The sequence below is a fragment of the Moschus berezovskii genome, chromosome 8 (genome assembly GCF_049115385.1).
Source record: "Moschus berezovskii isolate FMDL1 chromosome 8, NW_MosBer_1.0, whole genome shotgun sequence".
Taxonomy (NCBI): Eukaryota; Metazoa; Chordata; class Mammalia; order Artiodactyla; family Moschidae; genus Moschus; species Moschus berezovskii.
The window spans coordinates 72,759,929-72,774,160 of NC_142467.1; the positions used below are offsets into that span (position 1 = coordinate 72,759,929).

At 47.2% G+C, this 14,232-nt stretch overlaps 1 protein-coding gene across 1 annotated transcript in view; it reads left to right on the forward strand.

Moving 5' to 3' along the window:
• Nucleotides 1-275: 275 nt before the first annotated feature.
• COL23A1 (collagen type XXIII alpha 1 chain) overlaps nucleotides 276-14,232 on the forward strand; it is a 407,070-nt gene continuing 393,113 nt past the window's right edge. Inside the window, exon 1 of the mRNA XM_055428719.2 lies at nucleotides 276-714. Coding sequence (XP_055284694.1) covers nucleotides 424-714 — 291 coding nt within the window. The 5' untranslated portion in view covers nucleotides 276-423. The remainder of the gene's footprint in view (nucleotides 715-14,232) is intronic.

Genomic DNA, 14,232 nt, shown 5'->3' on the forward strand with positions numbered 1-14,232 from the left:
CGTAGGGGTGCGGGAGAGGCAGTGGGTGCCGCCCGACGCCGACAGCAGGTAAGGGCAGAGGTGAGTGCCGAGCGCTCTGGGCTCGCCGGGCGCGCTCGGGGGTGCTCGGAGGAGCGGGCTTCCTTCCCGCCCCCGCCCCCTCGCCGCGCCGGGCCGCCTGGGCCGCTCCTCCCCTGGGTGGGTCCCGGCTCCTTTTCTGGCAGGGTCTATTTGCATAGAGGAAACTGCCCAAAGTGGCCGCTGTGGAGGAGCTGGCAGCGGGGAAGGGGGTGTGCGCCGCGGTCCAACAGCTGCCCAGAGGCCGAGCCCCGCGCCCGGCCGACCTCGTGCCTCGGGCTCTCCCGACCGCTCCCACACGCTCAGCCCGCGGCTCCGGGCTCCGCGCACCGCCGGCTCGGAGAGCTCACGCTAGACGAGCGCGCCATGAGTCCAGGCCGGCGCGCCTGCGAGGACGAGCGGAACGGAGACCCGGCTGGCGGCGGCGGCGGACCGGTGAGCCCCGCGACTGGAGCGCGGGCCTGGGCGGTGAGCGCGCTGTGCCTGCTGCTCTCCGCGAGCTCGGCGGTCGCCTGCCTGCTGCTGGGCGTCCAGGCGGCCGCGCTGCAGGGCCGGGTGGCGGCCCTCGAGGAAGAGCGGGAGCTGCTGTGGCGCGCGGGGACACCCGACGCCTTGGCCGCCTGGGCCGAGCCGCGGCTGGAGCGCCTGCTGCGCGAGGTAAGGCGCGGCGTGCGGAGCGGGGAGTGTCCGTGCGCCGGGAGCCGTGGCGCTGGGGAGGGGTCGCCCGCCGGCGGGGAGCGCGGAGTGCGTCCCGGCAGGCTGCACCGGGAGGGGTCGGAGGCGGTGGAGGCTGGGGTGCAGGCGGCCGAGCGATCGGCCCTACAGTTCCCGCCCCAGCCTCAGGGTCGGCGTGCGGGAAAAACAAGCTTAGAAGGACCGTTTCGGGGACAAGCAGGGGGAGGAAGAGGAAAGACGGCGGACTTTGAAATAACAGATCTAGGGGCGAGTTTCCACGGGTGTGCGCGCTCGGACCGGTGGCTTCCCGCCTGCGATAAGCGCCTGCCCTCTTACCTGTGCCGGGATAATGAAGTAGCTCTTTCGGGAGGGGTCTGATGACTCTTGTCACTGGTAGCAGCTGCTGTCCCCATTGCTGATATACTTGCAGCAGATCAGAGGTTTCCTGGTGGCGGGAAACCTCTGTCAGACCCGGACCGTGATCCTTGGAGGGACATGGTCAATTCAGCCTGCCCTGTCCACCCTCTGACCCGTCAGGAAAGTGTTTCGGAGCAGCTGCATCTTGTGGGCGCTATGCTGTGCCTGGGGCTCCTTGGGCTCCGTGCGCACTCAGCGCGACGGAGACTTTTGGGGACGCCAACATCAGCTGGGTAGAGTGAGGGGAAGAGAAAACAGGGCCAGAAAACCCAGATTCTAGTTTGCGTTGACTCCATCTGGGCGATGCTACCTGGGCATTGTGGACACAGCAGATCTTGAGTTCCCTTGCCGGAAGTGTCATATGAGATTCTGTGACACTTCTGTTAAGGTTGCTGTTATACGTCTTCAAAGCAGAAGCCACATTTGGGACTTCAAACTTGCACCCATCATGTTGATCGAAACCTCCACCTTCTATGCAGCAGGGCACCTCCCAACAGAATGCTGGTGGTAGACTGGCTGGCACACCCCTGGCTGTGCTGTGCTCCCTTGCCTGAGCCATCCTCTGCTTCCTAGGAAAGGCGGCTAACCAGAGATCCCCAGCATACTCCCCAAAGTGTTAGTCGCTCAGCCCTGTCCCCAGCATACTCCCCAAAGAGTTAGTCACTCAGCCCTGTCCCATTCTTTGGGACCCCATGGACTGCAGCCTGCTAGGCTCCTCTGTCCTTGAAATCTCAAGAATACTGGAGTGGGTTGCCATGTTCTTCTCCAGGGCATCTTCCCCACCCAGGGATCGAACCCTGGTCTCCCACACTGAAGGCAGATTCTTTACCATCTGAGCCACCAGGAAAACCCTCAAAGGACATGCTTAACTATAGTGTGAAAAGCACTACAGAGTTTCAAGGTAGAGGAGAGGAAGGGTAGGCTTGTTACTGTGGAGTCCCCTGAATTGTGCTCAGCTGTGATCTTTATTAATGAGTTGTGCATCCATTGTTAAGTTGATTTGAATTCGTTAAAGGGAGCGGGAGAAGACTGCAGCATGCCTTCTTGATCACCATACCTGTTTCTTAGTCATTTTAAGCCAGTATTAACATCTCTTCTAGCTTGGTTTTGGACAAAACTGCTGCTTCATGAAATGATTTTCTACGTTCCTCCTGAAAGTGCCTGTAGACGTCAGAAATCTTTCTGGAGCACTGCTGGCCATTCCTGGTGTTGGTTTCATAGTTGCAGCCCATTATCTTTTGGCAAATCCTTAGAGACTAGGGTGTTGAACTGATTTATGGAAGGCTAGTAAAATTTCTACCTGTTAGTGCAATCATCATGGCTGTTCTTTTGAATAGGGGGCCCCTCTTACTTAGAAAAAAATAAACTAATAAGTTTGATTGGGTACATCAGAAATCCCTGTAAAAACTTTTTATGAGGAACTTACAAATTGTGTCCATTCCAACAGGGAGGAGGGTCCTAGGAAAGCAGCCACCACTGAGAAGTGTGGATTCTTAAGTCCCGAACTACGCAGATCATAGGAGAGACTGCAGTTGCTTCATTCTGCTCCCAAGGAGTTACTGGGCAGAATATTCCATCTCTGTCTCTCTCCACCACCACCCCCTTTTCTCTTCTTCAATAGTAAGGTGAAGGAAAATGTCAAATCCTGGGATTTTCACTTGAAATTTGCCGTTCCATTCTGCAGGCTATACCTTTAGCATAGGACGCATCTCAGCTAACCAGACTTGATGTGTTGGAGTCTCTACTTGGAGTATCTGAGATGCCATACTACGAGCGCAGTCAGGGTTGAGCTTCTGGCTGTTTGCATGTCCCTGTGAAAAGGCATCTCTTTCCCAGGGCACCAGGCTGTTCCTTCTAGCCATTCTTCTCACAGATGATGCTGGAAGGGAAATGTACACAGCCTGGACAGTGACCCTGAGAGCCCCTGGCTAAGATGAGGGGACTGTGGGAAGTGCATAGTGGGAGTTGGTAATTGGCTTTAAATAGATCTGAATATAACTTAAAAAAAAAACTATTCAATATGAAGGACAAATAAATGATAAACTGAAAAATCTCTTAAAGAAAGCACATTTGTACTTGAACATGTTTTTCAGTTCTAATTGTTCTCAGGAAGCATCCTTTCAGCCTGTGCTGAAGTGGTTGTGTATGTGAGGGTGCCTGCAGCTTGTCCTTTTACCAACAAGCTTGTTTTCAGAGAAGAGAAATCCTTGCCAACTATACACAACTTTCATGTCAGAAAAATAAAAATAAGCCTACAAAAGCCACTGTTAACATGGAACCCACTGTCTTTGTTCCCTTGGGAACGGAACCCTGAAATAACTTCTTTGGAACTGATTGATGTGCCTGATAACGCAAATACAGAAGCTACAAAAAAGAATATTCATGATAACTCATGATTATTAAAGACCCTTCCCATGGTATGAAATAAATGCCTTTCAGAAAATAAGCAAGACTTTGGAGCAAGAGTCCTTAACAATGTATCTTCAGTATGACCCCAAAATATACATGCAAAACAAGCATCTGATATGATGCTTTTAAGTGCTTTAAATAGCTTGCCTTAGTAATCAGCCCCCCCATTAGTTATACGTATAGTTAAAGTATTACAAAAGCTTAAATTTTAGAGTAAATAAAACAGCTGCTGCTATACCACAGTAAAAATTTTAATGCAAGGATTAAATGAACATTTAGTATTAAAGGAAACTATTTCCAGCTTACAGTGGATTTGTTGTTGGCTATTGGTCTTCCCTTCCCTTGTCCAGGCCAATCAGTATGAAAATAAGAAAAACCCAAAGACTCAGGGTAAAATTCAAGCCCTTTCCTTTACTACCATCAGATAGATAGATAAAACTTAACTAATATATATATATATCTAACTTAACTAATATATATATATAGTTATAAAACCTAGAATCAAATGGAACTTTTTGGCCTCTGTGGCAGCTTATCACTTGTCAGGATTGCTCTGTGGTAAACACTTAAAAATGCCGATTTTTAAATCCCATGGGTCAATTGGAAATGGTGTATAAATCATAGCTATATTTATTTCCTTGACACTTCCTGGTTTCCAAACCAAAAAAAGTTTCTTTCCACTTACTTCCTGGCATGTTCACTTTATCTCTCCACTTTTTTTTTTTTTGTTTTCTTTTTGCAACATTTTAGGAGAGCTTTATAATAACAGCAGCATGTTTAGAACAAGCCAACTGTCAGGGTGTTCCTTTCACGAAGCACTTTGAAATTGTTGAACTGGACTTTTATGCATTGGCTTTAAAGATTTACAGCATCACTCCTGAAGTTGGGGGTCTGTAAGCTGAATGACTTTATACCAGCAGGCAGAGAAGGGTAGATGATAAATGGGATTTCAGCCCCACAGTTTACTAGTCCTGGCATCTGACCTCTTCAGCTTCCTGAGCTCCACCTTCCTCTTTCCTAATATGATGGCCACAACTACATATGCAGTGATGAGCAGATTATGTAATGTAAAGTGCTGGTCAGCAAGCCTTTTGATGGCAAGTACCAGAATACCCTTGTGGCTCAGCTGGTAAAGAATCCGCCTGCAATGTGGGAGACCTGGGTTTGATCCCTGGGTTGGGAAGATCCCATGGAGAAGGGAAAGGCTACCCACTACAGTATTCTGGCCTGGAGAATTCCATGGACTGTATAGTCCATGGGGGTCGAAAAGAGTTGGACACGACTGAGCGACTTTCAGTTTCACCAAAATACCCAAGTGTGATGCCTCAAACAATATAGGTGTGGAATTCCCTCGCATAACCAGGGAAGCCTGAAAGTCAGGCTGCAGACCTGGCGTCGTTCCGTGACTTGACCGTGACTGGGTTCCAGGTTATCTGCCATTCTCTTAGCCTTTCCTCGTGGCCACAGGATGGCTGCTGCAGCCCCAAACATGCGTCTGCCATTCTCTTAGCCTTTCCTCATGGCCACAGGATGGCTGCTGCAGCCCCAAGCATGTGTCTGCCATTCTCTTAGCCTTTCCTCATGGCCACAGGATGGCTGCTGCAGCCCCAAGCATGTGTCTTCACAAAAGAATAGCCAAGGTAGAAGGGAAGAGGGCAGGAAAAAGCCATCTTCTCGAGAGGCTTTCTCCTTTATTTGAGTCAGGAAAGTTTCCTTATATTCTGGCCACCAGCCAGAATCGGGACCAGTGACCACCATCATCCTGTCAAGCGTAATGGGGTTGCCACAGGAGACTTTGGCCAAGTTTGGTACCTCCTCTGAGTCTGGGCATGTTGCCAGTGGAAGAAAATTGTAGCTTTGTGTGGAAGGGAGCCTAAGAATGGCTATTAGGGAGTAGGGAAAACCACTAGACCATTCAGATATGACCTAAATCAAATCCCTTATGATTATACAGTGGAAGTGAGAAATAGATTTAAGGGACTAGATCTGATAGATAGAATGCCTGATGAACTCTGGACGGAGGTTTGTGACATTGTACAGGAGACAGGGACCGAGACCATCCCCATGGAAAAGAAATGCAAAAAAGCAAAATGGCTGTCTGAGGAGGCCTTACAAATAGCTGTGAAAAGAAGAGAAGAGAAAAGGAAGGATATAAGCATCTGAATGCAGAGTTGCAAAGAATAGCAAGGAGAGATAAGAAAGCCTTCCTCAGCGATCAATGCAAAGAAATAGAGGAAAACAACAGAATAGGAAAGACTAGAGATCTCTTCAAGAAAATTAGAGATTCCAAGGGAACACTTCATGCAAAGATGGGCTCGATGAAGGACAGAAATGGTATGGAACTAACAGAAGCAGAAGATATTAAGAAGAGGTAGCAAGAATACACAGAAGAACTGTACAAAAAATATCTTCACGACCAAGATAATCACGATGGTGTGATCACTCACCTAGAGCCAGACATCTTGGAATGTGAAGTCAAGTGGGCCTTAGAAAGCATCACTACGAACAAAGCTAGTGGAGGTGATGGAATTCCAGTCGAGCTATTTCAAATCGTGAAAGATGATGCTGTGAAAGTGCTGCACTCAATATGCCAGCAAATGTGGAAAACTCAGCAGTGGCCACAGGACTGGAAGAGGTCAGTCTTCATTCCAATCCCAAAGAAAGGCAATGCCAAAGAATGCTCAAACTACTGCACAATTGCACTCATCTCACATGCTAGTAAAGTCATGCTCAAAATTCTCCAAGCCAGGCTTCAGCAATATGTGAACCGTGAACTCCCAGATGTTCAAGCAGGTTTTAGAAAAGGCAGAGGCACCAGAGATCAAATTGCCAACGTCCGCTGGATCGTGGAGAAAACAAGGGAGTTCCAGAAAAACATCTCTTTCTGCTTCATTGACTATGCCAAAGCCTTTGACTGTGTGGATCACAATAAACTGTGGAACATTCTGAAAGAGATGGGAATACCAGACCACCTGACCTGCCTCTTGAGGAACATGTATGCAGGTCAGGAAGAAACAGTCAGAACTGTACATGGAACAATAGACTGGTTCCAAATAGGAAAAGGAGTACGTCAAGGTTGTATATTGTCACCCTGCTTATTTATCTTATATGCAGAGTACATCATGAGGAACGCTGGGCTGGAAGAAGCACAAGCTGGAATCAAGATTGCTGGGAGAAATATCAGTAACCTTAGATATACAGATGATACCACCCTTATGGCAGAAAGTGAAGAGGAACTCAAAAGCCTCTTGATGGAAGTGAAAGAGGAGAGTGAAAAGGTTGGCTTGAAGCTCAACATTCAGAAAACAAAGATCATGGCATCTGGTCCCATCACTTCATGGGAAATAGATGAGAAAACAGTGGAAAAAGTGTCAGACTTTATTTTTTTGGGCTCTAAAATCACTGCAGATGCTGATTGCAGCCATGAAATTAAAAGACGCTTACTCCTTGGAAGGAAAGTTATGACCAACCTAGATAGTATATTAAAAAGCAGAGACATTACTTTGCCAACAAAGGTCCGTCTAGTCAAAGCTATGGTTTTTCCCGTGGTCATGTATGGATGTGAGAGTTGGACTGTGAAGAATGCTGATCACCAAAGAATTGATGCTTTTGAACTGTGGTGATAGAGAAGACTTTTGAGAGTCCCTTGGACTGCAAGGAGATCCAACCAGTCCATTCCAGAGGAGATCAATCCTGTGTGTTCATTGGAAGGACTGATGCTAAAGCTGAAATTTCAATACTTTGGCCACCTCATGTGACGCATTGACTCACTGGAAAAGACTGTGATGCTGGGAAGGATTGGGGGTGAGAGAAGAAGGGGACGACAGAGAATGAGATGGCTGGATGGCATCACCGACTCGATGGACATGAGTTTGAGTGAACTCCGGGAGTTGGTGATGGACAGGGAGGCCTGGCGTGCTGTGTTTCATGGGGTCGCAGAGAGTCGGACACGACTGAGCGACTGAACTGAACTGAACTGAAGTGGACGAGGTTCCTTGGGCTGGAGGGAACTGTCCTAGCTGCTCTGAGGACCGAGGAGATCAGTAACCCTGAATCCATATGTGGTGCCTTGTACCCATCAAGTGTGCCCAGGCAGCTCTGCTTCCCCTCCTCACCCCAACCCCAACTATAGGCCCCCTTGGTTTTTTCCAACATCCATATCTCACCATGACCTCCAAATCCCCTTCTAAAGTGTATACAGTTACAATCATGGTCCCCAGAGCAGGTTTCTTTACCTTCATTGAGCATTATCTCATTAGGTTCTACCTTTCTAGTTGTCTTTGGATCCTTATTCTATCAAAAAACAATGTGACAGGACCCCGACTCTCACTGGCTTAATTAAAAAGGGAATTCATTGGCTTGAGTAACTGAAATGTCCAGGGAAATGCCCTCTCAGGCACGGTTAGAGGTGCCTTGATTTTGTGTTTCTTTGTGTTGGCTCTGAATTTGTCAAAGATCCCCTTACTCTTCCCATGAAACGGCAGAGCAGCTGCCAGCAGCTCCAAGTCCATACCCTCAGTGCTAGAGTTTCTCTTTCCCAATAGTTCCCCTGAATCACTCCAGTGGTCAATATGGTTTGCCTGAACTGGTCACTGAGATGAGCCAGGCAGCCTGTCCAATCCCAGGGTCTGGGGGTGGGGGATGGATTATGCATGTGGAGGATGGTCCCTAAAGGGTAATTTGGAGTGTTGTTATTAGAAGAAGAGGAAGAAGACATGGGCAGTCAAATCAAGTAGAGGATCATCCAAGGAATAGCACGAGAGGGGCTTGGGCAACAAGCTGGAGCCACATACTGGAGAAATTCTTCCTCAATTACTTGACATCCAGCTAAAGGATTTTTGATCAAATGGGATAGGCTGTGCTGCTGCTGCTGCTGCTGCGTCACTTCAGTCGTGTCCGACTCTGTGTGACCCCATAGACAGAAGCCCACCAGGCTCCCCCGTCCCTGGGATTCTCCAGGCAAGAACACTGGAGTGGGTTGCCATTTCCTTCTCCAATGTGTGAAAGTGAAAAGTGAAAGTGAAGTCGCTCAGTCGTGTCCAACCCTTAGCGACCCCACGGACTGCAGCCTACCAGGCTCCTCCATCCATGAGATTTTCTAGGCAAGAGTACTGGAGTGGCTTGCCATTGCCTTCTCCGGGGATAGGCTGTAGGTTGGTAGATACTTGTTCTGTAGGTGTTTGTGTATATTGATAAATTGGGGTTTATCTGTAATTGTATCAAAATCTGTCTTTCTCTGAATATAGTATGCTCACAAAATGTGAGCTTAACAAGTTATAGGATAACTTTAAATCTTAAAACTTCCCCACAACAGCATCATGAGTTTTAGAAGACAGAGGTTATTGTCCGTGTTTTACAAGGGAGAAATGTCACTGAGGGGAAGGCCATGACCTGTTCCGGGCACACAGGCCAGGCCTAGGCCCTCTCAGGGCAGCAGAAGTCTTTGGCAGGAGGAGTGATGAGGGAGGGTGTGTCTTCTCCACCCTTCATGTGAGTTTCACATCCAGCCGGGGGCACTCAGGACCGCCTGCTGCCAGGGCCCACCTTCCTCAGCCCACTGCCATCCGCTTCCCAGGGAGTGCTCTCCCCGTAGGAATGTCCTTGTGAGGAAGGAGGCAGCTCTCTGGCCTGGCTGAGCACTGTTGGGGTGCCCTGAGTCTCGGTGACCTGGAGCAGTGAGGCCAGGAGGTTGCTCCGCTTTGCCTGGTGCTGTGGGTGATGGTGGCCTGAGGGGCCTGAGTCTGAAGAGGAGGTACTCTGGACAAGAAATCAGAAGTCCACGGTCTCATCTGTTCAAGCTGCTGTTACAAAACTGGCTGGCTCAAACAACGGATACTTATTTCTCACAGTTGCGGAGGCTAGGAAGTAAGAACCAAGGTATCAGCAGATTGGTGTCTGGTGAGGACCTGCCTCCTGGCTCATAGATAGCTGTCTTCTCGCTCTGTCCTCATAGGCAGACAGAAGGGCTGAGGGAGCTCTCTGGGGTCTCTTTTTTTGTTTGTTTTTTGGTCGATAAGTTGTGTCTGACTCTTTGAGACCCCGTAGACTGTAGCCCACCAGTCTCCTCTGTCCTTGGGATTCTCCAGGCAAGAATACTGCAGTGGGTTGCCGTTTCCTACTCCAGGGGATCTTCTCGACTCAGGAATGGAAGCCGTGTCTTCTGTGTTGGCAGGCTGATTCTTTACCACTGAGCAACCTGGGATGCTGGCGTCTCTTTTATAAGCATACTAATTCCATCTGTAAGGGCTCCACGCCCATGTCCTAATCCCCTCTCAAAGCCCCCATCTCCTAATACCATCATATTGGGGATTAGGTTTCAACACATGAATTGCAGGGAGTGAGGGGCACATTCAGTTTAGAGCAGCCTCTACCACCTGCTGGCTGTGTGGCCCAGGCTGCTCCAGAACCTCAGTTCTCTATGCATGAGGTGGGGCTAAGAGCACTGCTCAACCTGTGGGGAGGGGCCGTGGTGATTCAGGGAGAGAAGGGAGGGCTGGACAGAATATTTTGTGCAGCCCAGGGTGAACTCTGAGCCTTGGATCTCACTGTTCTTAACTGTCAAGGGCCCACAGAGCTTTGGTAGTCTTGTACCTTCAGGCAGCCTTCTCTTTCACCACAGATTTCTATGCATTTCCCCCTTTTCCCTTATAGTTCTGACTCCTGACCCCCTCTAGGCATTGTTAGGTGTTGGTGGGAGATAGAGTTCTTTCAAACCCTTTTCTCTTTGCTCAGGAGCTTCTCAACTCATCCTCCTTCAGGATGTTAGACCCAGTGTTGGGCATTAGCATGCCTGCTTGGCAACCCTTCCCCTTCCTCCTCTTTTTTTAAATTTAAATAATCAAGATGTATACTACTCTAACATGGTTAATATTACTGATGATCCCACAACCCTAAAACAAGGACTATATAACCTTTTGCATGATTTTCTCCAGTCTTTGTTTGGATGTACAGATTCATATTATCTCTAAGTGTGCACACTATTTACACCTTGCCTCTTCAACCTTTTTATCAAAAACGTTTTTCCAAGTGCTGTGCAGTCCTTGTAGTCATGTGTCATGACCACATAGGGTTTCATAGGTGGAATCTGCATCCCTCTATTAACACGACATCTAGGCCAGTCCACACCTTTGTTGGTACAGTACAGCTGATGCTTTTGTGGGGAAGGCTTCTTCTATTATTTTTTATGATGTAGAGCAACTGCCTGAAGAGGATAATTTTTAGGGCTTTGTATTTTGTCTTGATTTTGGAACATCCATGTTTGTCCGTGACATACATGTTTATCTTCCTGTTGAATTCCCAAACTGTTAAATCATTTTGTTAAACGATTTTGTTATATCAAATTTAAATCAAATTGTTAAACCAGGCTTCAAGTTTTATGATGGGAAAAGTGGATTCAATCTGTCTTTCAGTTGAGCTTTTATGTCAGTTAGGTCTGTTGTTGAAAGCAAAAACAAAAAGCAAATGATAAAGAAGTCTGAAAATAAGATTTGGAAGAACTCTGAAGATTTCATTTCAGAATTAGGCTCATTTCTTGATTTGGTGCAGAATCCTCCTTAAACAGTGTTTTGCAGAGCTGGACACTGCATTCCATCTGCGATGCAATTTCTAATTCTGTGAACAAATGTAACAGTGTTTGGTAAACTTCTCCATAGGCCACACATAACCTCCAGCTCTTCTCCCATAGATTTTCTCCGTGTGTTGGATCAAGATTAATCTTTAACTATTGATACAGGCATTTAGAAAGCAGCCCTTCATCATATCTGGAGACATATTTCAGTACTAAGCACCAACCATTAGGAGAAAAAAATAAGATTGCAGATATAATTTTTAAAAATATACTATGTCTGCCCTACCATATTTTATTTTATTATTTATTTTGGCTGAGATGGTAAATAATCCACCTGCAATGCGGAAGACCTAGGTTTGATCCCTGGGTCGGGAAGATCCCCTGGAGGAGGGCATGGCAACCCACTCCAGTATTCCCTGGAGAATCTCATGAACAGAGAAGCCTGGTGGGCTACAGTCCGTGGGATTGCAAAGAGTCGGACACAGCTGAGTGACTAAGCACACATTATTTATTTATTTTGGCCCTACTGCGTGACTTGTGGGATCTTGGTTCCCTGACCAGGGATCAAACCAGACCCTCAGTGAAGAAAGCTCAGAGTCCTAACCACTGGACTGCCAGAGAATTCCTTCAAAATATAGTTTTAAAGAAAGGCATGTCTGTGTACTCCTGGAGGCTACAGGGGAAATGGTTAAGGGCCTTCCAGTGTACACCTTGGACAGAGGTTCACATATTCGTTCTTGTGTTATTTCTTAACGGTCCCATCCCAACCCCTGCTAGACAGGCTTCACTCTCCCAGAAGGGGCAGTGACCAACCCCAGGTGGGGGTGGCAGTGTATACCCAAGCCTGGATGACCTGACTGAGTCCCAGCTCTGCACCCTTTCTGCAGCTTCACAGCAGCCCCCCATGGAAACAATACCTTAGCTTTTCCTGTCAGTGTGGACATCCTCTGCAGGGTTTAATGTGTAGAGCAGCAGGGAATACTTTAGCTTACAGCAGAACTGGGTTCACATCTGAGTTCTGCCATTTCCCAGCTGTGTTGTTGTTGTTTAGCCGCTGAGTTGTATCCAGCTCTTTTGCAACCCCATGGATTGTAGCCCATCAGGCTCCTCTGTCCATGGGATATCCCATGCAAGAATATTGGAATGGGTTGCCATTTCCTTCTCCCGGGAGTCTTCCTTACCCAAGGATCGAACCTGCGTCTCCTGCTTCGGCAGGCAGATACCTTACCGCTGAGCCACCAGGGATGCCCTTCCAGATGTGCAGATTTGGGTAAATGGTTGTTTTTCCAAATCTCAGTTTGCTTATCTACTAAATGGGGATTATTGTATTTGCCTCATAAGATTTCTGTGGGGATTAAACCAGTTGACATGTCTGAAGAGCTCAACACATCGTATACATCCTGAAAATGGTTCTTTTTGTTGGAATACTTTCTTTGACTGAATCCAGAAGGAATGTTTTTGTCTGCTAATTGGACAGGAGGTCCTGTGGTTACAAGCATGATCTTAAGATCTTTTTACCACTGGGGTTCTGCCATCCTGTTAAGGACACACAGAAGAGAAAAAGGTATCAACATGTCCAGTCTCTGAGTCAGTGATGTGAAATGTGACTTGGTTGTTGAAGAGAAGCAGACTGCATTAGTTTCATAGCCCCATTTTTTTTTCAGTTTCTCATTTGAGCAAAATGAGATTTTTCCATTTAAAAATTTCAGTTTTGATCACAATAAAAATATAATTATTCATTAAAATTATTAAATGAATTTTCATTATGAAAGGGCTCTCAAACACCCAGTATGTTTGCTCTAATTAATAAGTTAGTCTGCTTTCATAAATATGCCGTATGGCACAAGTACTCCAAATGCTCTTGATTAAACTAATGAGTTAAGAGGCTTCACACATATCTGTTTCGATTCATATTGGTAAATGAGAAAATCTTTATTTTTCTGATGTAGCCACAAAATCGGGGATGCAGGAGTACCTTCCAATAGATAATGTGAACTTTTAAAACGGAATTTGCCTCCAACTTTACATTGTGAAATAAATCATAAAGTAGTTAGAAAGAATTCTGGTGTTTTCAGAAGACAATTTAAATAAAATCTATAAATATTTAACTTGGGCCTCCAAGGAGGATCATCACACAAAAACCAGGTTCTGTCCATTTACTTAACTGTGCCTTTTTGTGTGATGTATGGGCTGTTAGCATCTTGTACTCACACCCATCTTTTTGTTCAGATGAATGAAGGACAAGTTCACACAGCACTGGGATTAGAGTGTGTGTGTGTGTGTGTGTGTGTGTGTGTGAGGGTGAGCCAGTGCAGGGACTGGGAGGGCCTGAGAGTGTGCATGCATATGGGTGTGTATGAGCAAGTGTGCACACATGTGAGCATGCTACCTGTATGTGTACATGTGAGTGCACATATGTGTCTAAGTGTGTACATGAATGTGAGTGTGTGCATGTGTGGGGGTATGCATGAGCGTGTGTATACACATATGCAGATGTTATGTTGTCTCACTGATCATGCCTACTACGCCAATTATCTTGCTATATCTCACTGTGCGCCCTGTTCGCTGAGCCCAGGGTAGGCAAGGTGAGAACAGGGAAGCTGGAAGAAAACTTGAAGAGCCATAGGAACTGCAGGCATGTTTATTTTCTCTGGGCTGGCAAAGCTGCCGTAGCAGCAGACATGACATGACCTCTCATAACATAACCTCTCCTAAAGTAACATCCCCAGGGCTTTCCAGGTGGAACTTATATATGCTTACAGAACAAAAGTAGCGTGTGGCCAAGCAAGTATCTCATATCACACGTGCAGTGCTATAAGTCATCTCAGCTGTTACATAATCATTATTCACAAAACATAGGGCAAGAGCAAGAGGCCGTGGGGCGAGAGAGCGTGACCACGCCATCATGGCTAACTTGCTTTTTTCCTACATGTGTACACACGGGAGCTGGGAAGGAAGCGGGAGGGGTGAAACCAACTTCGCCTCTTGCCTCCCCACAGAAGTTGTCCCACCTGGAAGCCTGGCACAACTCAAGCCATTGCTTCAGAGCTGGGAGACCTGGGTTTGAACCTGGAGCTGCCTCTAAACTGGCCACAGTGTCCTGGGAC